Raw genomic sequence first — 22,424 nt, 5'->3', positions numbered from 1 at the left:
TGTGGGGTGGGAATAGTGTGGCATGGAGGGAGGAAGGCTTCCTGAAACCCTCCTTTGCTTTGCTCTGCAGGGGGACCGTGGTGTGCCGGGCCCTGAGGGAGAGAAGGTAAGTGTGCTGGGGTGACTCCAGCCATGCTGGAGTGACACCTGCTCTGCACTGGAGCAGCCGCCCTGGAATGGGGTGGCAGGATTCCCTTGACACCTTCCTCTTCCTCCTCTCCTGCAGGGTGAGACAGGAGCCCCGGGGCGCCCAGGGCCATCAGGCAGAGAGGTGAGTTGAGGCAGCGGTCCGTGGTGCTGTGGAGCAGGGGCTGCCATGCCCTGGGGGCATGTCCCCAGGCACTTCCAGCCCCTGAGGTCTCTTCTCTTGCCACAGGGAGCTCCAGGGCCGACTGGCCCCCGTGGAGAGAAGGTGAGGGCAAAGTGGGGTCCCAGTGGGATGGCAGGGATGGGTGGGGAAGGGGCTGGCGATGACACCTGTGTTTCCACAGGGCGATCCAGGACCACCTGGCAAGCCAGTAAGTGATGCTGCCCAGTGGGTCCACCTCTGCCTGTCCCAGTCCCAGGACAGGGAGCAACGGGCAGCACCCAGCATGGTCTCCTCTGCTTCCCTCCCAGGCTCCTATCGTGGCTGGTGTTGGAGGAGAGAAGGTAACCCTGCCCTAGCTGTGCCCTCCTGTCCTGCAACAGCATCCTCTGGGCATGGCCATGGCCTGGGAGGGGGATTGCACAGCTGGGCATTGACCTGAGGGGATGCTTGTCCTAGTCCCAGGCCTGGCTGTCCACAGCTGCAGTGGGGAAAAAGGGGGTGGTTTGGCGTGCTGATTTTGTTTGCTCCAGGGTGACAGAGGATTCCCAGGACCAGAAGGACCTCCTGGCCCCAAGGGCGATACAGGAGATAAAGGTGCCCGTGTGAGTACTGCCTGAGGATGGAAGGCACAGGGCACATAGCACAGACCTCCCTGGACTCATGGTGCCTGTGCCATTGCTCCACGCTGCATCCTTTTGTGTCTAGGGCGCCCCTGGCCTGAGCATCCCGGGACCAGCCGGTCCCAAAGGCGAGCAGGGCGATCGGGTGAGTCTGAGTGCACCCCAGGGCACTGGCTTATGGTCCTGGTCCCTACCCTGGCACGGGGTCACTGAGGTTCCTGGTGACACATGCTCTTCTCTTCAACAACCAGGGTATCGTTGGCCTCACAGGCAGGAGTGGCCCAAAGGTACTGTCACTGCAGGAAGCTCTGCCCTCTATCCATCTGTCCATCCATCCATCTGTCCATCGGACTCTGGAGGGGCTGTCCCTGCAGGCTGTGCCTCTTCTCCCCCTGGCAGCCCCTGTGCTGCCCCCATGCTGCCCTGACCTGTTGCCTCTTCCCTTGCCCAGGGCGACCCAGGGGAGCCAGGGGAGAAGGGGGAGCCGGGCCGAGCGGGCACCCCGGGGCAGACTGGGATGCGAGGCAAGGAGGTAGTATGGGGCAAAAGGGAGGTGGGACCAGGGGCCCCGAGGAGATGAGGGGCTGTCAGAGAGCAGGGGGATGCTGGTGACCTGTGCTTTTCTACCCTGGCCGGTGCCTGCTGACCTGTGCTACAGGGAGAACCAGGAGAGAAGGGTGACGAAGGCACCCCGGTAAGTGAGTGCCCACCAGGACCACTGTCCCCCTCTCCACTGCCCCCCACTCACCCCCTCTTTCCCCACAGGGTGAAGCTGGTCCACCTGGCAAACCTGGAGACAGGGGTCCCCGGGTAAGTGCAGGGCTGGGGGACACCCTGGAGTAGGCAAGATACCTGTGGCCTTTGGGGTGGCTCCTGCTAATGCACACCCTCCCTCTGCCCTCCAACCAGGGCCTCCCTGGCTACCGTGGCCTCCCTGGGGAGAAGGGTGACCCAGGGGACCCAGGTCCTGAAGGCAGGAACGTGAGTACCCCCTCGTGTGTGCCCACTGCTCCATGGGCACCACCACACCTCGCACCCCATTGCCCTGCACCCACACTTACCCCAGGGGTTCCACCACACCACGGGTCCCCCATTCTCTCCCCTTCTCACCCAGTCCCTCTTTCCCACAGGGTAGCCCTGGAGCACCGGGGAACAAGGGTGACCGTGGAGAGCCGGTGAGTGATGCAGGGCCATGTGTGGCCCCCACCCCAGAGACAGTCCTGCCCTCCCTGGGCCCATGCCAGCTCCTCTTAACCCATTTCCCTTGCCCTTCTTTCAGGGGCCTACTGGACCCCCAGGACGAACTGTAAGCTTTGCCCTCTCTTCTCCCTGCCCACGGGCTGCTGCCCTGCCCCGAGTGCTCTGACAGCTCCTTTCTGCCCCACAGGTCGACGTGGGGCTTGGAGGAGTGGGGGAAAAGGGTGAGAAGGTAATGAGTGAGTCCCTGGGATGCTGGTGCTGGGATACCCTTTTCGGTCCCCTGCTGGACTCTGCCTGGGCACTGGGATCATGGTCCATCAAGCCCTCTCTGCCCGAAACAGCCCCTGCCATGTGGAGCTGATGTGCACCACAGCTGAGAGGCACATGGGATCTGGGGGGCATGTGGGATCTGGGGGGCATGTGGACTGACGCTCCTGTGCAGTGCTGAAAGGAGGGTGCCATTTTGCAAGGTCCCTGTAGGGCTGAGGTCCCCAAAGGAGCCAGCATGCTCCTAGCTCCCCAGCCCCACGGGGGTCCTGTGGCAGCACCCCACACTCTTGGCATTCTGCATTTATGGCCCAGCTTAGGTCAGGGCAGTTTTGGCCTCGGGCTGTGCTCTGTGCTGGGTGGCATCATGGTCCCAAGCCATGGCCAAGCTGGCTCCTGGCTCAGCAGTGCTGCCCAGTGCATTTCTTCTGTGACTGCTCTCTGGCCCCTCAGGGGCTGTGTTGAGTCCAGCCACTTCTTTTTCAATCTCTTATTTTGAGACCCTTGCTATCATCCCACCCTTAAACCACAGAGGTGCTCAGCGTGTGCTCAGGCACGGGCTCGGCACAGGGCAGTACCCTCTGACCATTGTGCCCTTCCCTGGCAGGGGGACCCTGGGGACCCTGGCGAGGATGGCGCGAAGGGCGCCCGCGGCGATTCCGGCTCCCCTGGCCTGCCTGGAGAGAGGGTAGGTGCTGGGTCCCTGGTGTGGGAAGTGGTGGGACAGCACGGCAGGCGATGATGTTCTGCAGGAGAGCTGGGGATCTTGGTGTGCAGAGGGTGGCTGGTGAGCACCCAGGATCCCTTCCTATTCCCCCCTTGCCCCAGTGCTGAGCGTGTCTCTCTCTTACAGGGTGTGGAGGGCCCCCGTGGCTCCCCTGGCGCACGGGTGAGTGTCCCCATTCCCACAGGGATCTGGGTAGGGGACCTGTGCCCTGTTCATCTTCTGTTCGTGGGAGATGATGCTCACTGCTCTTCCCACCCCACAGGGTGACCCTGGGGACCGAGGCCTTCCAGGAGAGAAGGTGAGGGGACTGGGGGCTGGGGGCTGCCCCATGACACCCCCACCCCATCTCACAGCTCCAACACTCCTGCCCTACTCTCTTACAGGGAGACCGTGGCCCACCAGGTCTGGATGGCCGCAATGGGCTGGAAGGCAAGCCTGGGCCACCGGGCCCTGCCGGGCTGCGGGTGAGCATGGTCCAGGGTGGGGGACATGGCTGTCCCTGGGCACTGCAACTGGGAGCTGTGGGATAGAGGGACAATGGTGCGGGAGGAGCTGTTCCCCTGGATACCCTCTATTCCAGTCTGGGGATGTTCCTGGGGGGGCCTTTGGCAGGATAGGGGTGTCCCTGCTCTCACCTTCTCCTTGTCTGCAGGGGGACCCGGGGAAGCAGGGGGACCCTGGCCGAGATGTAAGTACCTCCGGAGAGGGCAGGTTTTGGTTGTGCTCCTGCTTACTTGCCATTGTACTTGCAAGGGACTGATGTCCTGTTCCATTCTTCTTGGTCTGGGGCAGTGCAGCAGGACCCAGCAGCGTGCCACTGTCCCAGTCACACTCCCTCCTCCTGGAGCTGGCTGGGGCAGATGGATGCCCTGCTGTCCTGTGCTCCCTCCATCTCCTATCCCTGCAGGGGCTGCCTGGGCTGCGTGGGGAGCAGGGACAGCCTGGCCCTGTGGGCCCACTGGGACCACCTGGCATCCCTGTAAGTACCAGCCACCCTACACCCTGGGGACACATCCTGCCCCGTGCCCTCTGCTGAATCCCAGCTGGGTCCATCTTCCGAGGCTTGCCCTGTGCCCAGCTCCCCATTCCCTGCACCCTGGAGCTGCAGTGAGGCCCAGGGGCCCCTGGCTGGTGGAGAGATAGGGGGCCTTTCTCACTGCCTTTTCTTCCTCCCAGGGCAAACCTGGTGAGGATGGCAAACCCGGCCTCAATGGCAAGAACGTGAGTAGGGGGACCAGGGCTGGGTTTTGGAGCTCTCCCAGGGGTGCTGAGGGACAGTGATCCCAGTACAACCTAAAGGCGAGGGGAGGATGTGGCAAAGCTCTGAGCCAACCCCCTGTCCTGTGTGGTGCCCATGCTGAGATGGTCAAGTCAGGCTCTGACTGGCAGCCTTTGTCCCCAGGGAGAAGATGGAACGCCAGGAGAGGATGGGAGAAAAGTAAGGAGATGAGCCATGGGTGGTCCCTGTGTGGTCCCTGCTCGGTCCCCCTGTGATTCCCACAAGTCTAGTGGCTCCTCCCTGCCTGGACCAGGAGAATCATTTTGGGACATGTGAATGGGGCAGCATCCCTCTAACTAACTCCTTTCTCTCCTGGTTAGGGAGACAAAGGTGATACAGGACCACCTGGCAGAGAGGTGAGTACTCCCTGCAGAGGAGTGTGCTGATGGGAGCTGCTGAGTACATGTCCCTTCCAGGGACTGACCTGGGTCCCAGGTCCTGGGGGTGACACAGCTCTCTCATCAGGGCCGCAGCGGTGCCAAGGGCGAGCCGGGGGACAGAGGTGTGCCAGGCCCTCTCGGCCCCCCTGGCCTTCCTGGTGTCCCAGGGCAGGTCGGCCCCCCAGGCCAGGTGCGTAATTCTCCAGCCCACAGTGCCACCCAGCACCAGACCCCGGAGTCAGGCAGGACCCCGTTCCATGGCTCCTTCAGGGCACTGCCCTGTGTCCATGGGTTCTGCATGCCATTGTGTCCCCTCTGTGTCTTCCAGGGCTCCCCAGGCCTCCGTGGGGTGGCTGGACCAAAGGTAAGTGTGCTCCTGCCCCAGAGCCCCTCAAGGCAAAGGTCTGGGGAACCCTGTGCCAGAGGGAACGAGTCCTTGGCAGGCTCCCAAGATGACAGGGCTGGACCCTGGTGCTGCAGTCGGTGCCAGGCAGCCTGACTCTGCCCCCTTTGACCCCTTTGCTGTGTTTCAGGGGGACCCAGGGGAGCCTGGGCTGCAAGGAGAGCCGGTGAGTACCCAGCACTGAGCCTTACAAGCTGCCAGCACCCCAGGGTGGTGATAACTCTGAAGCCTTCTGAGGTCAGCACCAGCACTGCTCACCTCACCTACTGCACCTCTGCACGTCTTTTTATTCCCTCTTTCTCTGCAAACCTAGGGGCGACCTGGCAGCCCTGGAGTACGTGGAGACCCTGGGACTGCAGTGGTGAGTCCCTGTCCTTACTGCTGGACTGAGACATCAGCTCTGGGGGACAGAGGACTGTCCACAGCCCTGACAGTGGGAGCAGGCTAACACCCACTTGGTTTTTAACGTCCTTATTGCAGAATGTCGAACGTAGCCTGGAAGCGCTTGGCATCAAGGTATGTATTTCCTGGCTGTTGGGCTGGGATTTGTTCCTGCCACATGGCAGCAGGAGGGGGACATGGGAGGTGGTGGGAGATCTGAGCAATCCAGAGCAGCTTAGCAGGGCTGTGGGATGCTGCCACAGCTGGGTTGCACTGATGTCCTGACTGGTGTGTCTTTCCTCCCTCCCAGATTTCATCCCTGAAGGAGCTCACGGGTGCCTATGATGGGAGCTCGGACTCAATTCTGCCCGTGTCGGAGCGACTGCGGGGCCAGAAGGGCAGTCGGGGGGATCCAGGAGAGAGGGGGCCCCCAGGCCGAGAGGTGAGCGGAGCCAGGCTCGATGCCAAGCCCCAACATGCTGCCCCACTCGTGGGACCTGTTCTGGCTGGGAGGGGTGTGCAACCAGCTCAGCCCTGGGAGGCTTGGGGGGACTGACAACTGCAGGGCTTGCTTTGCAGCACAGCTTATGTTTTGCAGGGCTCCTTAGGGTTCCCTGGTGAACGAGGACCCAAAGGTGACAAGGGGGACCCAGGCACCCCTGGCCCCCAAGGCCCCATGGGCCGGGCCGTGGGTGAACGGGGTCCCGAGGGCCTGCCTGGGCAGGCTGGGGAGCCTGGCAAGCCAGGCATTCCCGGGGTGCCAGGCCGGGCTGGGGAGCTGGGGGAACCCGGGCGGCCCGGTGAGAAGGTGAGTGTGTGTGGAAGTGTGAGGGGGAGGCTGGGGCACCTGGTCCAGGGGCTTGGGGACAGCGCTGTGACAGCCATCACGTTGTGTTCACAGGGCGACCGGGGCGAGAAGGGCGACCGAGGTGAGCAGGTGAGCTGGGAGAGGGAGATGGTCCACTCCATCTCCCCTTGTGTTGTGTCCCTCTCTAAGGGACACAGGGCTCTCAAACGGGCTGGCAGATGCCCTGTGGAGGCCAGGAGTGGCCATACTAGGATGGCTCTGCTCCCCCATGCCCTGTTGTCCTCTTTGGTGCTCAAGCTATTTCTCTACCCTCCCAGGGCAGGGATGGCTTGCCTGGACCCCAAGGACCCCCAGGACCCAAGGTAGGTGATGGCTGTTGCTGGTGACCATCCTCAGGATGCCAGCCTGCACCTCTGGGGATGGATAGTCATGTCCAGTCCCTTGGCACAGGGTCTTGGGGAGGGCTTTGCCCCCTTCCTGGGGTCCCCTGGGTGCTGGCCCTGACTATTCCCTGCCCACAGGCAGATGTGGTGGAGGGCAGCCTGATGGGCTTTCCTGGTGAGCGTGGCCCCGTTGGACCCAAGGGAGCGAAGGTGTGTGGCTGGGCAGGGAGGAGGGGGGCAGCCAAGGCAATTGAGCCAGGGCAACATGATCAGCTAGGGCTGGGGATGATGGCAGGGTAGAGGGGCTGATGGCATCTGTCTTCCCAACACAGGGTGAGCCTGGAGTCGAGGGCGAGCGGGGACCCAAAGGAGATAAGGTCTGAGGTCATAACTGTCCCATTGCCAAAGTAGCAGCCTCATGGAGCAAAGCCCTGCATGGGGGCACTGCTGGGGGCACCCCTCTTTGGGTGTCAGCAGATCCTGAAACATCATGGGAAGGTCCCTGCCTGTCCTGTGACTCTGTGCCTGTCCCAACGGCAGGGTGAAGGTGGCTTGCGGGGTGACCGAGGGGAGCCTGGTGAGAAGGGCAGGGATGGTGCCCCAGTGAGTACTGCACTGTTCCCCTGCCTAGCACTGACCTCAGCCCCCTGCCTGGCACTGACCTTGTCTCCATCTCTTGCTCCAGGGTCTCCCTGGTGAGAGAGGGCTGGCTGGCCCTGAGGGGAAGCCGGTGAGTGGGGACATGGTGGAGGGATGCAGGCTGGGAGTGGGGAAAGGTCCTGTGGTCCCACACCAGCCTCCACCAACACCAGTGGGAGTGTTCCTGCCTCTTTCATCTCCTTTCCCCCCACCCCATGCAGGCCCTGCAGGCCTTTAGGGGGCCTCCCCCCACACCTACCTCCCATAAGCACCCTGGCTGGGTACCACATGCCAGGAATGGGGGGCATCCCTGGGAGGGAGACAGGGCTGTGTGGGAGTGGGGTGTTCCTGCTTGCCCACTGACTGATGTGGTTCTTTGCAGGGTTTGCCAGGCTTCCCTGGCGTGCTGGGACGCCCGGTAGGTGTCTGTGTGTCCCCTGTGTCCCTGTGCCTCCCCCATCTCAGCACACACCTGGGGGCTCCTAGCCATGAGTTCTTGCTGAAGCTGTGGGGTCATGCTGCTGTGGGGGTGGGTGTTTGGCCCCCTGCATCTTAGCAGGAGCCATCTGGGCTTGTCTTACTTGGTGTGGGTGCTTTCCAGAGCCACTGGCATTGTCTGGTTCTCCTCACCCATGGAAACCCCTCCTCACTGGTGGAAACCCCTCCCTGTAGTGATCCCATCTCTTTCTCCCTTCAGGGCAACCAGGGAGACCCAGGACCCCCAGGACCTCCGGTAAGGTGCCACCCTGTACCACATGCAAGGGAAACATCAGCCAGGCCGGGTGTTCCCCCAGGGAGCAGGGGTGGGGTGGCAGTGCTGGGACCAAGCAGCCCTGCTGCCCTCTCCCTGTCCTGGGCCAGCAACAAGCACCACCTCAATAATGTCTCCTTGTTCTCTGCAGGGCAGCACTGGCCCACCAGGGACCCAGGGCCCAGCTGGGACCAAGGTATGGCATTGGCATCTGCATTGGCATTGCCATCTCCAACCTGGCAGAGGGAAATGGTGCCTTGCCAGATTTGAGGGCTGGAGGGAGGGCCAAATTTTGGGAAGTTTTGGGCTGGAGGGAGGGACATTTTGGCCTGGATCCAGGTGTGGAGACATGGCTATAACCGCGGCAGCCGGTGGGTTGGAACGATTTTGGGTTGATGCAAGTGCATTCTTTTCAGGGTGATCCAGGGGAACCTGGCTCCGGCATCCGTGTGAGTACTCACACCATCCCTACTAGCACCCACATGGCCCCTCTAAAGCCATCCAGCCTCCCCAAAATCAACCAGTCCCACCACAACACATCTTCCCACAGGGGCAGCCAAGGTCCTGGCTGTGCTGTCCCCTCTCTGATGAGGCTGTTTCCATTGCAGGGCTTGCCAGGTCCCCAGGGCAGCATGGGGCTGCCAGGGCCCCCCGGCCCCCCTGGCCCAGGGGTAGGTACTTGCAACCCCCGAACCTGCCCCTTGGCCATTCCTCGTGCCTGGGATGCTGCTTGATTTCTGCTCATGTCTCCATTGCAGGGCCCACCAGGTGTCCCTGGACAACCGGGACAAGTGGTGAGTGTATTGTGTCCCTCCTGCCTGGTTGCCTTCACTGTGGGTGCTCAGGGCTGCCTGGGGGGCTGCCTGGACTCCCATGGCCCAACCCCACTCCTACTGTCTGCAGGGGGAGAGTGGGAAGCCTGGTGTGCCGGGCAGGGATGGCGTGCCAGGGAAGGACGGCGAGGCAGGGATGCCTGGGAAGATGGTATGTTGCTACTCGCCCTGTCCCATCCCAGCGGGAGCCCCACGAGGCTCAGCCTGGGGTGTCTGCGGCTGAGGCTGAGGGCTGTGCTGCTTGTGCCAGGGCATGCCAGGACCTTCGGGCCCTGCTGGTCCCAAGGGAGAGCCAGGGGATGCCGGAGCTCCGGGGCAGGTGAGTTCAGAGCTGCCTTGCCTAGTGTTCCTGGCCGGGATGAGGGGGAGCATCCCCATGCAGCCCTGCTCACCTGCCCCCTCTCTCCTCTGTGCCCCAGGCCATCACTGGCCCCCCCGGCCCCAAAGGCGAGAAGGTGAGGAGCCAGGGTGGGAGGTGGGGGAACCCCCACCCCTGGGAGCTGCCAAAACCCCCAAAGCTGGGGCGGGCAGGGGCCTGCAGGGTGCTGGCATCCACTGTGGGCACGTCTGATCACTTGTGTGTCCCTGCAGGGAGAGCCAGTGCTGCTGGAGGGTGTGCTGGGAGAGCCCGTGAGTTGGCCCCGTAAACCTCATCACCCACACTAACCTAATCTCTCCCTGTTAACTTTTCGCCCCACATTAACTTTGTACCCCCCATTAATGTCATTCCCCCTCCCACCACCCCTGCCTTCTGTGGGACAAGCCAGCCCTGTGGCTGCCCCCTCCCCTAACACTGCTCTCCCCCCACAGGGCTCCAAGGGTGACAGAGGCTTGCCAGGCCCCAAGGGCGAGAAGGTGGGTGCTACCCTGGAGGATGGTGAGGAGGGGGCTCTGGGGGCCCTGGGCTTCCTCGCTGCTTGGTCATAGTTTGGGGATCCAGCTGCAGCTGTTCCCCCAATCCACTGTCCCATACATCTACTTTTTCCTTGTTTTCTCCTGCCAGGGGGAGCCAGGAAGATTTGGGGAGCCAGGAGATCCTGGGGAAGATGTGAGTAGGAGGCATGTGGATGCTGGGGGCAGGGGCTGCTGTTGGGATGTGGGATCTGTGCCCTTGTCACCTACTGCCCAGCCCTTCTTGGGGGCTTGATGTCTTCACAGGGAGCCAAGGGGTCTTCCGGAGCCAAAGGGGAGAAGGTACATGTTCCCTGCTCCCAGAGGGGCTCCTCAGCCCTGGGGGGATGCTCTGGATGTCACAGTGCTCCTGGCACCCCTGTGCCCACCAGCCAGGGGATGTGCCACATGCTCTCTGCCACCACACAGGGATCACCAGGTGTCGGTGCACGGGGACCACCAGGACAGGATGGGCCTCCAGGTTTGAAGGTAATTCCTGTCCCCATGTCACCCTGGCTCTCATCACATCCCCAATGCCCAGGTGATGCCCTAGCTTGGCTGGCCAAGGGAAAAGCACAGTCCCAAGGGGCTGCTTTCATGGGCCCCATCTCTTTCTTCCCTGATTCAGGGGGACACTGGCTTGCCAGGATTACCAGGACCCCCAGGCTTAGCAGGCATTGCTGGGACGCCAGGACAGCCAGGTCTGAGAGGGGACAATGGGCAGCCTGGCCCTCCGGGTTCCCCAGGAGAGAGGGTAAAGACTGCAACCACAACCTGGTCCTGGTGACACTGGACCCTTGGGCAGTGTCAGCAAGGCCCCTGCAAGCCCCACTGCCTCCTAGCCACAGTCCCTGCCCACTCACTGTTTTTTCCCTGCCAGGGTTTGATCGGCTTTCCAGGCAGAGATGGCACTGCTGGACCACCAGGACCTGTGGGGCCCCCAGGGCCCACTGTGAGTATGGTGCCACAGCAGTCCTGGGGCTGTAGGCTCTGCCCTGGCTCCTCTGCTGGCTCAGACAGGGGAACAGGGACCCACCCTGCACTTCCCTGTCCCTTGAGCCTGGGGGTTGCCAGGGTCTCTGGTACTGGGTGAGAACCACTGTGGGAGTCTGAGGAATGCTTCGCAGTGTGCCTGGCAGTGTCTTCCTCCTGTGGCTTGCTCACCCTTCTCCTTTCTTTTAGGGCATACAAGGGGCCCCTGGCCTGAAGGGTGACAAGGTAGGATGGGGACAACCCTATAGCATGAGGAGTGTGATGCTGCTCCTCTTGTGGGGTGTCCCTGCAGCCACCTCCCCCCTGAGAGTGCTGAGCCCACTCTGAATGGTGGCACATGGGAGCCTGAAGAAGTGCCAGGCACCCGGGGAGATGCTGGGGACTGTGGGGTGTCCCCTGGCATGGGGGGTACATGACAGGGCTGGGAGGACAGGTATGAGCTGTTGCCTTCCCCCGGCAGGGCGCTCCAGGGGCTGGGCTGCCAGGAGCCAGAGGCGAGCGTGGAGACCCAGGGCCACGGGTAGGTACTGCCAGAGTCCCCCGTGTGCCCATAGGCAGGGACAGGAAATCCCACATTGTCAGCCCTGAGGAGACTCTGAGCCAGACCTGCACCTGTTCCTGGGGTGAGATGATGCTGGAGTGCCCCCATTCCAAGCCCCCTTCTCACATCCTTTCCTTCCCACAGGGTGAAGATGGGCGTCCAGGGCCAGAAGGGGATCGTGGGCCAGTGGTAAGTACCTCCCTTCCCCAGCTGCACCCCAGTCCAGGCCCCTCCCTAACCAACCTTCTCTTCTCTCCCACAGGGCTTGCCTGGGAACCGGGGGGAGCGTGGGGACAAGGTAAGGAAATCTGTGGGCTGGGGAACTGGGGGGGGCAAATGATGCACCTCCAGGGATTGGGGCCTCCAGGGAGGTGCTGCCTATTCCCCACTGTGCGTGCTTGCAGCATCTCACCTTCCTCACAGGGGGACCTTGGGGCCCCAGGACCTAAAGGAGACAAGGTGAGTCCCTGGAGCGGGGGGGCAGTGGAAGAGCAGACAGCAGCCCTGACCCTGCTGCTCATCCCCACCTCTCTCTCTCCTTTGGGTGTACAGGGCGATACTGTGGTGGTGGAGGGGCCGCCTGGAGCACGGGGCAGCAAAGGGGAGCCGGTAAGAGCTGTCCCTAACCTCCCTCTTCCCATCCTCACTGTCCCTCTGGGAGGTGCTGAGGAAACTTCTTCCTGCTGAGGGACCCTCCCTTGCAGAGCACGTTTTCTCTTTTCCTTCAGCCTGGCTATGGACTCCCTTGTCCCTGCCCACAGGGAATCTGTCCCCCCACCCTCATGTGTGTCTCAGCTTCCCCCCATCCCCTGACCCCTCCCTGTGTTTCCCCCTTTGCAGGGAGACCGAGGCCTGAAGGGCACAGAAGGGGACAAGGGAGACAAGGGGGAGCAAGGCATGCCTGGAGAGAAGGTACAGGGCTGGGGAGACTTGTGCAGGACTGGGGGTGACTGGGTTGGGGACCATGGAGGGCTGTTGACAGGGTGTTGAACAGAAGGAGCAGGGCATGACGGCATCCCTGTGCCCCATGGGCTGATGCTTCTGGGCACCCTGACATGGTGCAAGGGGAGCTGCTGGATCCAGCCTCAGGGGTGACCACAGCTGTACTGTGGCCACACAGTGGCTGGAGCTTTTCCTTCTGTCCTGTGTTGATCTGGGGGTTTTCTTGCAGGGGATGAGGGGTGAGCAAGGCGAGAAGGGCTCCACGGGCTTTCCTGGGGCACGTGGCCCTGGTGGGCAGAAGGTAAGGAGCTGAGCATACCCCACTGCTGGTGGCACCATCCCCTTTGCCTGCCCTGACCGATGCCTTTGCCTTCCCCAGGGAGAGGTTGGAGCCTTGGGAGAGCCTGGTGAGCCGGTGAGGAGCTGCATCTTGGTGCTGCTGCCACCCTGCTGTGGGACAGGAGCGGACCCTGTCATGCTGTGTGCTCTCCCACAGGGTCAGCCTGGCCGTGATGGGATCCCTGGAGCTCGGGGAGAGAAGGGGGACATGGGACCCGTGGGCATGCGTGGCCTCAAGGTGGGTTGTCCTCTCTGGCTGCTGGTGCTCTCCTGGCCAGGACCAGTGTCAGCGTGGCATAGCTCTGACTCCCCTCCTCATCCTCACAGGGTGAACGGGGCATGAAAGGTGCCTGTGGCCTCAATGGGGAGAAGGGTGAGAAGGTGAGTGGGTGCCCGCAGGGTGCTGCAGGAGCCTGGATGTTACCTGGAGGCTGTGGCCCTTTGGATCCCCTCCGCCAGCCAGTGGGAGCAGGGAGATGGCTGAGGCTGGACCTTGACCTTGCAACAGGGTCATGAGGTCCCCTCCTCAGCCTGTGGCTCTGGGGTGAGCATTGAGGGGTGCAGGACTGACTGTCCTGCATCTCTCCTGCCTGCTGTAGGGGGATCCGGGGATCCCGGGGCGCTCAGGGCTGTCAGGGAGGAAAGGTGAGCCGGTAAGTACCTCACTGACACCAGGGTGGGACAGGAGCACATGGCCGATGGCTGCTGGATATCTGCTCTGTCCCCCAGGGAGAGCTGGGTCTGTCGGGACCACCGGGCATCCCCGGGAAGGAAGGGCTCATGGGACCCAAGGTAGGTCAGAGCAGTGCTGGGAAAAGCTGTGCTGGCACTTCAGCCTCCCCCCCGCTGCCTGTCCCCTGGTGCCTGTCCCTTCCTCTTTGCAGGGTGACCGGGGATTTGATGGGCAGCAGGGTGCTAAAGGAGATCAGGGGGAGAAAGGAGACCGGGTGAGTGAGCTGGAAAGAGATGGGATGCATTGCACTTCATTGCTTGTACCAGGATATGGCCTTGGTCAGAAGCACATCAGAGCCTGATGCTTCCAGAAGAGTCATTTGGCACTGCTCTAAATTGTATCACTGAACTATGAGTGACAAAAACTCTCCCCGCTCTTTACAAGAAGGCACCAGTGCTGGTGCTTCAGGGATGCCCAGCTGTGGGGTCAGAGGATGCCCATGGTGCCTACTCTGGGGTCAGGATCTCTGACACCCCTGGTCTCACCCTTTGCTCTCCTGCAGGGCGCCCCTGGCATTATTGGTGGCCCCGGTCCCCGGGGTAATGATGGTGCTCCTGGCCCCCCTGGCCCCCCAGGGAACATTGGCCCACGAGGTCCTGAGGGCATGCAGGGCCAGAAGGTGAGTCCTCACCATGGGTGGCTGGTCCCTCTCTGGGGGCTGTTAGGAAGGGAGGGCCCGGTCCCCTGAGTGGATGAGGGATTGGTGGCATCTGAAGTTATGTCTCGGCTCTGTCCTGCCCTCTCAGATCACTGGCTTTGGGGTCCTCCCTTGTGTCCCCCTGTCCAGTGGATAGGAGCCTGAGGGGTTTGCGACCCTGCTTGTCCTTGATGTGAGCTGGACCCATCCCCATCCCAGCCTGCACAGGCATCTCCGGGGTGCAGGGGTGGGGAAAGCAGCACATCCATAGTGCTGAGGAGAGCAGAGAGACTCTAGCACTACCAGCCAGATCCTGAACATGTGTCCTTTGCAGGGGGAGAGAGGCCCCCCTGGACAGTCAGTGCCGGGTGCACGTGGCATTCCTGGCATCCCCGGTGAAAGAGGAGAGCAGGTGAGTGAGCAGGTGCCTGGCCCTGCCCGGTGGAGCCCCAGCCAGGGCCAGTGTCCCACCTTCTTTCTACTGTCCCTAGGGCAGTCCTGGCACCCGTGGGCTCCGTGGGGAGAAGGGGGAGCCGGGCTTGACGGTAAGGAACAAGGAGGGAGCCAGCATAGACTCATGGCACTTGGGTCACCGGGGTGGGAAGGGGTGCTGGATTGATCCCACTGCCACTGATGGAGGGGCTACCCCCACCTCTGGGCTCTGCTGGGGCCTGGGGAAAGGGTTTTTCCTCCTCTTTAATTGCACCATCCCCTATTGCAATGTGGGACCTTTGCCCCTCCATGTGCCCGGCAGGAGGACGAAATACGTGCCTTCGTCAGGCAGGAGATGAGCCAGCACTGTGGTGAGCACCCCCTCTGCTGCCCTGGGGCTGGGGGTCTGGCCCTGCTGCCCCTGACCCCCGTCCTGTCTCTCCCACAGCCTGCGGCGGCCACTTCCCACGGCACCTGGATTCACGTGAGCACTCAGGTTGTGGCTTTTCCTTTCTACCCCCCTGCCCTGCACGTGTGGCACCAAAGGGTCCTGGCACCCAGGTGTGCCACCAGTTTTGGGGAGCTGGATGTGGCTTGGGCCCTCCATGATCCCCTCAGTCAGGGTCAGCATCCATGTGGGAGCGTGCACAGGGAGAAGGGATGGTGTGTGGCAGGAGTGATGGTTCAGCAGGGATCCCCAAGGACAGCTGGCTTGGGATGGTACCAGTGGGGTCTGGGCACTGCCAGGGTCTGCCCATTTGTGAATGGACCACGAGGACTGCACCCCATCCATGCTTGGGTGTCAGAGCTGGGGCAGGGATCTCTCAGGGGTCAGGAGTGCTGGAGGGGAGGGTGGGCTGGAGGATTGGGATTGGAGGGATGGAAACAAGGGGTGGGCTGGGATGAGGTGGGTCCTTTCTCTCCAAGGAGGCTGGGGGGCTCAGGCCAGGAGCAGCTTCCGCTCTGCCCAGGGAGGAGGAAGAATCGTTCGCCAGGAGAGGGAACATGGCCAAACAGGTGATGGAGAGCCCAGAGGACCTACAAGATCTGGCCCCATGGGCATGTGTGCCTGCCTGTGCCCTCCCCTGTCCCCATCCTGCTGGGCTCTAAGTGGGTGCTGTCTCCCCGGGCCTCTCCTGCCTGTCCGTCCTCCAGAAGCCCCTGGCAGCCCTGGTCTGTGGTGCACAGAGAGGACAGGGTGTTCCCAGGTCCCCAACCCCTGTCCATGTATCCTGTCAGGCTGCAGAAGTGTTGTGGTAGTGCTGGACTGCCCTGCACCTGACAGGTGTGGGTTTCCCCTGGGAAGGAAGGGGAAAGTGCCCCAGACTCCCTCACCTCTTCCCTGATGCCTGTGCCATGTTCTTCCCCTTCACAGAGTCTGCTGGCAGCACTCACACAGTCCCTGTGCTCAAGTTGTCACACACTGAAGAGGAGGAGGGTCTGTCATCTCCCTGTCCTCCTTTTTCCCTGCTCCACATGTGTGGCAAGAGCTGCTCATGCCTGGTGCTGTCTCCCAGGGCAGGACAGGGAGATCAATCTCGACACCGATGACCTCGAGTACGACAGCATGTATGGGGAGGAGGAGGACTACGATGAGGCCCCGGAGATGGACAGCTCGGAGCAACCTGCGATGGATGGTGAGCTTCCCTGACACTGAGGATGACCTGGGGTGACCCCGGGGCTGCCCCAGGCCTTTGCCTGGCAGTGGGTCCCTGTGCCTTCTGGCTGTGGGGATTTAGGATTTGCAGCCCTCTTGCTGGTATCTGGGTACGTTGTGCCGTCCCCATCGGAGCACAGTGCTGTACACGCCATGCAGACTTCACACTCTGTTCCCCTTGCTGAAGCCATCACCAGCAGTGATGGGTGGTTTGCTGTGCTTGTGGGATCTGCTGCCCCTGGCAGGTTTCCTGTGCTCCTGGTCATGAGCTGCAGGAGGGGATCTCAAAGGCCCCAGGAGATCAGGGAAGCCCCAGCGTCAGCAGCATGCAGAGGGTCCCCCCACAACCCTTCCAAGGTGTGCTGTGGCCATGCCACCTCCCTCCCAGCTCTTATCTCCAGCCTTTGCTGGCTGCCCCTGGAAGAGGCCTTGCCTAGAGCGGCATCTCCTGCCCTCACTTCCAGCACTTGGGCAGAGCACAGAGATGCCCCCTCCAGCCAAACCTTGCCCATGCTCAGCTGGGAGCCATCCCCTGCCTTCCCCTTCTGGGTTTTCCCCTCTGCCAACTGTGCCTGGCTGCCTGCACGGCCAGTGTGCTGCCAGCTCCTGCCTGCCCTCACCATCACTGTTTGCCCCCGCAGCTGAGCCCTGCAGCCTGCCGCTGGATGAGGGGCACTGCCAGCACTACACCCTGCGCTGGTACTACAACCAAAGAGTCACTGAGTGCCGGCCCTTTGTCTACAGCGGCTGCCAGGGCAACCTCAACCGCTTCGACAGCAAGGAGGAGTGTGAGCTGCACTGCAGGCAGCGCCCAGGGGCAGGTAGGCAGGGCTTGGCACAGCCACCGGCACCGGCAGGCCTGGCAGCATCCCCACCCGGTGCTGTGGGCTCAGCAGTGCAGAGCTGGGGGCATGATGCTGGTCCCCCACCTCGGCTCTGACACCACCTCGCCTCTCTCCACAGGTGCCCGTGATGTTGTCGGTGGCAAGACGGGAGGGCAGCCAAAGGTGTAGGTGTGGGCAGTGTCCCGGCAGGCAGGGCTGCCTGGAGGTGGGGCCCGGCTGCCACCCCAGCTGGGGCTGGGCTGCCCGCGGTGGTGGGGGCCACGTACCCACCAGCCCCTGGCAGGAACCTGGTGCTATTTCTAACGTGTCTTTATGCTGCTCATGGGTTCTTCATTTCACACCACTTTTATTGTTGTTAAGGTGAAATTTATATCAAATGGGAAACCACCTCCCACCAAGGCTCTGAACCCCCACGGAGGTTTCCTGGGCTGTTCCAGTTTGATTTTTAAATTATTTGCTGCCAACAGGATGGTTCTTATCCCTGTCCCCCCTCTCTGGCAGCCCAGAAGGACTTGGCAGGGTTGGGCTCCCCTCCCCTCTCTGCTGGGAGAGCTGCCTGCATCCCTGGGCCAGGCAGTACCCCCCTGCATATCATCCCCCACCCCCACTCTGCAACCAGCTCCATCTGAATGAATTTCACCTTAACCTCAGCTGGGGCCCAGTTCCCCTTTTGTGGCTGCGATGGTTTGGCAATGACCTGTGGGGAGACGGGAGGCTTTCTCCATGTGCTGCCCCCCAGCTCACATGACTGCCAGCAGCACACCAGTCTGTAGTCGGGGGGGTATTCACCTGCATCCCTGGCCCGTCAGGGAAACCCTGAGGATGGTGCTATGTTAGAAGAGGTTCCTGCTTGCCCACGCTTACTCTCAAAGGCTTTGTGAAAGCGATGTCGGCTCCCGGGGTCGCAGCCCCTGCCTCCCCCCAACCCCAGGGCTGACAGGAATGTGCCCCTCACTGCCCCAGGGCCTGAGAGGCCGCTGGGGGGCTTTGTGGCCCCCACACATACCGCTGCTCTCTGTGTATATCTGTATACAGTGAATGTATATGTGTACCAATGTGAGGGGGATGTGATATTAAAGCTGTGCTCACAGGGAGGTGTCATGCTTCTTGGCACGCTGCTGGAGATGCCCGTGGAGTTTGGGGATGGCTCTTGAGTCAGGTATGCCCCCTGCCCACCCCAGCTGGGTTGCCCTTTCTTGCTGCCCATTGCTGGCAGCGCTGGCTGGGGTTCCTCACCCCCCTGAGGGAACCCAGTGTCCCATCCCTGTGCCCAGCACATGCCCAGCTGACGCAAGCCAGGCCATGACCCCTGTCCAGGCCCTGACGTGTCAGCACGTGAGTCTGTGGTGCTGCATGATGTGCTGTGTGAATCAGTGCTAATTTTGGCTGCTGGGTGTGAGTTCCTGGCTGTCCCCAGGAGGAGGAACAGAGCTAGCATTATTTCTACTCCGGGCCACTGCTGGGGAGGGTGGCATAGGACCGGTCACCCTGCGGCCATGAGGGTGGGTAGACCCCCAGTGGTCTGAACCCAGAGCACCCTGGCTTCTTGCCCTGGCCAGCCCTCTGGGCTGAGCACTCAACAGCTCATCTCATGCAGGTTCCTGCCTGGCCTGAGAGACCTGGGATGTTCCCACAGTCCCTAAGCAGGGGGCTTTGGGGCAAAGCCCTTCCATGTGGGACTCACCCCACAGCAATGCCTACAGGCTGTTACCTACCACAGGCAGCTGGTAGAGGGGCTGGGCCAGACTGGACTGGTACAGGTAGGCTGCAAACTGGTGGCATCACAGTTAGACTCGGTGAAGGTGGGCTGCAAAACAGTTGGAACAGCAGGGAGGTGACATTTCCAGCTGGCCAGGGCCAGGAAGTCTATCAGGACACAGCATCAGACCAGTACCAGGAGATATCCAGGAGCCTCCTGAGGCACAATGCCCAGAGGGCTGGCACTCACAGCCAGTGCCATGGCCATTGGCCAGCACCAGTATGCATGTTTTCTCCCTTCCTTAAGGCTGACAGGAGCAGGAAGTCTGACAGGCCTAATTAGATGGAGAAGAAACATCTCACAAGTCAGATGTGAAACAATTATGACTGAGATGCCCCAGGTTCCTGGAACCCCCTCTAAATGCAGCTCACGGAGCTGCAAGGGGGCACACGCCCACCCGCATCCCGGGATGATTCATCTGCTATTAGACAAAATGTATTAATAACATTCCTCCCCCGTCCCCCCTCCCCATGTCACCGTCACCCCCTCTGCGGGTCAGAGGTGGAGCTGGGACAGGATAAGAGCAAGGGCTTGGCAGGGAGCAGGGCAAATACCCAGCTCGTGGTCCCTGCACTGTAGGAGCATTGCCTGAGCATCGGGGAGACGAAGACCTGCTGGAAATGGTGAGGCTGTGCCCTTAGTGGTGCTTTTCAGGGGCTTTTAGCTGGGAAACGGGTTGCAAGGGTTTGGATGTTTTTCATTGCCCACTTCCAGGTGAGTTAAACCACCTCTGGCTACCTGCTCTGGGACTTTCAAAGGGTTTCACCCAGGAGATAAGTTGCAGCAGGTTGGGTGCCTTTCACTTTTCTCCTTCCAGCTGGACAAACCTGACTGGGTGACTGATTTGGGGGAGAGGCACCAATACAGAAGGATTTGTGCAGCAGTACCCCTGCACTTGTTCTGACCCCCACCTCCCATCACAGCACCCTGGAACCCCCAGGGCCCTCCTTGGGACCAGGGTGAGGGATGGGGTGGAGGCTCAGCACAACTCATGCCCTTGTCACCCCACTGCCATCAATCTGCTGTGTATTTTGGGCCAGGTGGTTCATATCTCTCCTAGGGAGCTTGGCTTTTGCCCCAGAGAGCCCAGAAACCCTGTGGGAAGGCGTGGGAGGAAGAAAGCCCCACAGCCCCGAAATCCCGGGCACGTCACCTTTCCCTGGCCAAAGGGCAATAATGGACTGGGGAGCAGCCACACTCCCAAGGCAGCCTCCCAAGAAGGAATGTCCCCTACCCTGGGTGACAGAGGGCTGGAGAGTGTGAAATGGAGCTGACAGCCAGCGTCTGGCCAGGGGCTGTGGGAAAGGACAGGGGCACCCCACTGATTTGATTCTCACATCCCCTTCATCCTCCTCAAAACTTCCTGCCCTGTTCAAAAAGGTTAAAATCAGGGTGGAAAAATTAGGGGTTCCCAAAAGGGAGGTGAACCACCCCCAGTTGGCATGGGGAGTAGGGAGGGTCTACATGTGGCACCCTGGTGGGGATATGTCCTGCTGGAGGGGCTGTGGGGCCATGGCAGTGTGGTGGTGGGGGTGATGCTCAACCACGTGCTCCCTGCAGGCGCTCCCGGCCGTGCTGCGAGGCAGGATGCTGCTCACCTTCCTGGTGGTCCTCGGGGCACCAGCAACAGCCCAAAAGGAACTGAACTTCGAGCGGCTCCCACCAGCCCCCCGAGCTGGGGATGGAGGTAACCTGACCAGCCAGGAAACCACCGCCACTAACAAGATGCTGCCAGCTCTCCCCAAAATGAGGAGGGGCGACTTTGGCTCTGGGGAAGGGTCTCATCCAGACAAAGCCAGCCCACTGCTGCCAGAGGGGTCAGCAAGGAAAGCACTGCCTTGGCCGACGAGCCCAGCCACGAAGAGACCTGCTCCCAGGAAAAAGGGGAGGAAGGTGTCCCTGTCACTTGATGTCCACACACACTTACTGGACATCCTGCTCGAACTGGCCAGAGAAAAGGAGCAGCAGGACAAGGCGGCCGCCAATGCCGAGCTGATGGCCCAGCTCGGGCGTAGGAGATGAACTCCCCTGGCTGGGACATGCCTGCTCAGGCAGGGCCGGAGAGGGCAGGGGGGCTGCCAGGGGCACAGATGGAGGGAAGTGTGGAGTGGCACTGGTGTGCCTGCAGGGGGCTGCGGACATAGCATCTCATCCCCCTAGTCCCGGTGCTCGTGGCACAAGCAGCAGCCACGGTAGGATTCGGTTTAATAACCATCACCTCAGCACCACTGGAGAAGACACAGCCGGGTTTGCCTTTGCCCAGGCCAGCGCTGGAGCACAGCCAAGTCCCAGCCTCAGGAACCACGGGGATTTCTGTGCCTGGCTTTGCTCCCTGCTCATCCACCACTGGGATGTCTCCAAAGGGGCTGCATCCAGCCAGGCATCTTTTCCTGTGTGCTGCTTCTCCCTGGGTGACTGCAGCACACAAAACCCTCCACAAAGCTTGGCTGAGCCTTGGAGCTGGAGTTGGTGAGCATGCACAATAAAATGCAGCATCAAATGCAACTTTTTTTGGTTTATACTGGTTCTGCACCCCTTTACACCCCCATTTCATGTTCCCTCTCCCCAGAGCTGCAGCAAGGGCATGTTTGGAGCTGGGTCCAGCACAAGAACTCATTAAACTCCAAATGAGGGGTGTCAGCAGCACCAGCAGTGGGGCCAGCCCCCGTCCCCGGGAGCTCACAGCAGCTCTGTACTAGCGGGGACGTTGTGTTGTGCCACCAGAGCCGCCGTCTTCGGCACAGATGGGAGATAAGAGCAGCACGGAGCAGAGTGCGGCCGCCCCGTGCAAAGTACAGGGTGGTGCAGGCAAGGCAGAGGCCGGGGGACACCTGTGGGAGGTCCGCTGGAGCTGGTGGGGGACACGGCCATGCTCTTTGAGGAATACCTGGTGCAGGGTGAGTGAGCTCTTTGGCCTTGGAGCGGGCACTGGCTTTGGAAAGGGGGCCCAAGCAACTCAGGTGACCCCACGTTCCATGGGAGGGACATATTTTGGTAGCTGGTGAAGGGACGTGCCAGTAGATGGTCGTTTGGGGTGAGGTGGTGAGGTGGCCAACAGGTCCTTTGTCGTCCCTGCCTGTCTCAGGGCTCGGGGGATGGTCGGGCAGCGCTGACCCCTAAGGACACCCCACTGCAGCAGGTGGGTGCTCCGGGGCTGGGCCTGGGGTTTGTGGGTGCAAGGTACAGGATGCCGGTAGCAGTGGGGACAGGGGACCCAGGAGACGCTTCCAGAGGCGGTGCAACCCAGCAGGATGCTCCAGGGCAGGCAGCCCAGGTGACAACTGCCCATCCCGAGAAGGGGGTTCTCCTCTACCACCCCCAATTGCCGCCTGGGGTGCTGAGCCCCTGCGAGGATCTCCTTCCCATGAACTGCCCTAGCGCCCTATCTCCCCTCCCCAATCCCAGTGTGACCCCACGCTCCAGCCCCCTCTGTCCCCAGTGTCCCTTCACCTGCCCAGTGTCCCGCTCCGCCCTTCCCCTGCCCAATGTCTCCCCAAGAATCCCGGTGGGCCCCTCCCCAGTCCCAGTATTTCCTCTGGTACCAGTGCACCCTGCCCCAGGCCCAGTCCCCCAGTGTGCCCCCCCTAACCCCACTCCCAGTGCCCCCAGTATTCCCAGCACAACTCCAGAGCCGGGGTCGCTCCCATATCCTTGGCCCCGCCCCCGCCTCTCCG

At 61.8% G+C, this 22,424-nt stretch overlaps 2 protein-coding genes across 11 annotated transcripts in view; both read left to right on the top strand.

Annotated features, from left to right (window-relative positions):
* Positions 1–18,081, top strand: part of COL7A1 (collagen type VII alpha 1 chain) — a 31,323-nt gene extending 13,242 nt beyond the window's left edge. For 2 of the 10 annotated variants that reach the window (XM_064667535.1, XM_064667537.1), the window contains exons 44-120: positions 71–106; positions 227–271; positions 377–412; positions 492–518; positions 619–651; positions 841–912; positions 1,016–1,075; positions 1,182–1,217; positions 1,382–1,462; positions 1,589–1,624; positions 1,696–1,740; positions 1,840–1,911; positions 2,061–2,105; positions 2,210–2,236; positions 2,318–2,359; positions 3,005–3,085; positions 3,251–3,286; positions 3,387–3,422; positions 3,508–3,588; positions 3,777–3,812; positions 4,032–4,103; positions 4,301–4,345; positions 4,527–4,562; positions 4,724–4,759; positions 4,869–4,973; positions 5,112–5,147; positions 5,317–5,352; positions 5,500–5,547; positions 5,667–5,702; positions 5,878–6,009; positions 6,166–6,375; positions 6,469–6,504; positions 6,693–6,737; positions 6,897–6,968; positions 7,091–7,135; positions 7,299–7,361; positions 7,444–7,488; positions 7,780–7,815; positions 8,095–8,130; positions 8,300–8,344; positions 8,565–8,597; positions 8,757–8,819; positions 8,907–8,942; positions 9,052–9,132; positions 9,232–9,300; positions 9,401–9,436; positions 9,573–9,611; positions 9,792–9,836; positions 9,985–10,029; positions 10,140–10,175; positions 10,302–10,361; positions 10,501–10,626; positions 10,753–10,824; positions 11,055–11,090; positions 11,326–11,385; positions 11,551–11,595; positions 11,669–11,704; positions 11,830–11,865; positions 11,959–12,015; positions 12,247–12,318; positions 12,578–12,649; positions 12,728–12,763; positions 12,845–12,925; positions 13,015–13,068; positions 13,287–13,340; positions 13,417–13,479; positions 13,572–13,634; positions 13,923–14,039; positions 14,392–14,469; positions 14,549–14,602; positions 14,812–14,860; positions 14,938–14,985; positions 15,417–15,506; positions 15,865–15,927; positions 16,007–16,126; positions 16,788–16,967; positions 17,110–18,081. In XM_064667535.1, the coding sequence (XP_064523605.1) occupies positions 71–106; positions 227–271; positions 377–412; positions 492–518; positions 619–651; positions 841–912; positions 1,016–1,075; positions 1,182–1,217; positions 1,382–1,462; positions 1,589–1,624; positions 1,696–1,740; positions 1,840–1,911; positions 2,061–2,105; positions 2,210–2,236; positions 2,318–2,359; positions 3,005–3,085; positions 3,251–3,286; positions 3,387–3,422; positions 3,508–3,588; positions 3,777–3,812; positions 4,032–4,103; positions 4,301–4,345; positions 4,527–4,562; positions 4,724–4,759; positions 4,869–4,973; positions 5,112–5,147; positions 5,317–5,352; positions 5,500–5,547; positions 5,667–5,702; positions 5,878–6,009; positions 6,166–6,375; positions 6,469–6,504; positions 6,693–6,737; positions 6,897–6,968; positions 7,091–7,135; positions 7,299–7,361; positions 7,444–7,488; positions 7,780–7,815; positions 8,095–8,130; positions 8,300–8,344; positions 8,565–8,597; positions 8,757–8,819; positions 8,907–8,942; positions 9,052–9,132; positions 9,232–9,300; positions 9,401–9,436; positions 9,573–9,611; positions 9,792–9,836; positions 9,985–10,029; positions 10,140–10,175; positions 10,302–10,361; positions 10,501–10,626; positions 10,753–10,824; positions 11,055–11,090; positions 11,326–11,385; positions 11,551–11,595; positions 11,669–11,704; positions 11,830–11,865; positions 11,959–12,015; positions 12,247–12,318; positions 12,578–12,649; positions 12,728–12,763; positions 12,845–12,925; positions 13,015–13,068; positions 13,287–13,340; positions 13,417–13,479; positions 13,572–13,634; positions 13,923–14,039; positions 14,392–14,469; positions 14,549–14,602; positions 14,812–14,860; positions 14,938–14,985; positions 15,417–15,506; positions 15,865–15,927; positions 16,007–16,126; positions 16,788–16,967; positions 17,110–17,159 (4,533 nt within the window). In that variant the 3' untranslated portion in view covers positions 17,160–18,081. Of the gene's footprint in view, positions 1–70; positions 107–226; positions 272–376; positions 413–491; positions 519–618; positions 652–840; positions 913–1,015; positions 1,076–1,181; positions 1,218–1,381; positions 1,463–1,588; positions 1,625–1,695; positions 1,741–1,839; positions 1,912–2,060; positions 2,106–2,209; positions 2,237–2,317; positions 2,360–3,004; positions 3,086–3,250; positions 3,287–3,386; positions 3,423–3,507; positions 3,589–3,776; positions 3,813–4,031; positions 4,104–4,300; positions 4,346–4,526; positions 4,563–4,723; positions 4,760–4,868; positions 4,974–5,111; positions 5,148–5,316; positions 5,353–5,499; positions 5,548–5,666; positions 5,703–5,877; positions 6,010–6,165; positions 6,376–6,468; positions 6,505–6,692; positions 6,738–6,896; positions 6,969–7,090; positions 7,136–7,298; positions 7,362–7,443; positions 7,489–7,779; positions 7,816–8,094; positions 8,131–8,299; positions 8,345–8,564; positions 8,598–8,756; positions 8,820–8,906; positions 8,943–9,051; positions 9,133–9,231; positions 9,301–9,400; positions 9,437–9,572; positions 9,612–9,791; positions 9,837–9,984; positions 10,030–10,139; positions 10,176–10,301; positions 10,362–10,500; positions 10,627–10,752; positions 10,825–11,054; positions 11,091–11,325; positions 11,386–11,550; positions 11,596–11,668; positions 11,705–11,810; positions 11,866–11,958; positions 12,016–12,246; positions 12,319–12,577; positions 12,650–12,727; positions 12,764–12,844; positions 12,926–13,014; positions 13,069–13,286; positions 13,341–13,416; positions 13,480–13,571; positions 13,635–13,922; positions 14,040–14,391; positions 14,470–14,548; positions 14,603–14,811; positions 14,861–14,937; positions 14,986–15,416; positions 15,507–15,864; positions 15,928–16,006; positions 16,127–16,787; positions 16,968–17,109 lie in introns of those variants that run through there. The other 8 variants (XM_064667538.1, XR_010433453.1, XM_064667539.1 and 5 more) reach the window with 8 other exon arrangements.
* Positions 18,082–18,293: 212 nt separating this feature from the next.
* LOC135420052 (urocortin-3-like) lies at positions 18,294–21,255 on the top strand. Its single transcript, XM_064667015.1, has 2 exons — positions 18,294–18,326; positions 20,311–21,255. The coding sequence occupies exons 1-2, from the start codon at positions 18,294–18,296 to the stop codon at positions 20,770–20,772; spliced, it is 495 nt and encodes a 164-aa protein (XP_064523085.1). The 3' UTR covers positions 20,773–21,255.
* Positions 21,256–22,424: the final 1,169 nt, after the last annotated feature.

Source organism: Pseudopipra pipra, chromosome 11, assembly GCF_036250125.1.
Source record: "Pseudopipra pipra isolate bDixPip1 chromosome 11, bDixPip1.hap1, whole genome shotgun sequence".
NCBI classification, from domain to species: Eukaryota; Metazoa; Chordata; class Aves; order Passeriformes; family Pipridae; genus Pseudopipra; species Pseudopipra pipra.
This window is presented reverse-complemented; position numbering and strand designations above follow the sequence as displayed.

Coding starts and splice junctions, on each gene's coding strand:
- LOC135420052 (XM_064667015.1), top strand. CDS start 18,294: ATGACCCCTGTCCAGGCCCTGACGTGTCAGCAC. Junction 18,327..20,310: donor AGGCCCTGACGTGTCAGCAC/GTGAGTCTGTGG, acceptor TGCTCCCTGCAG/GCGCTCCCGGCCGTGCTGCG.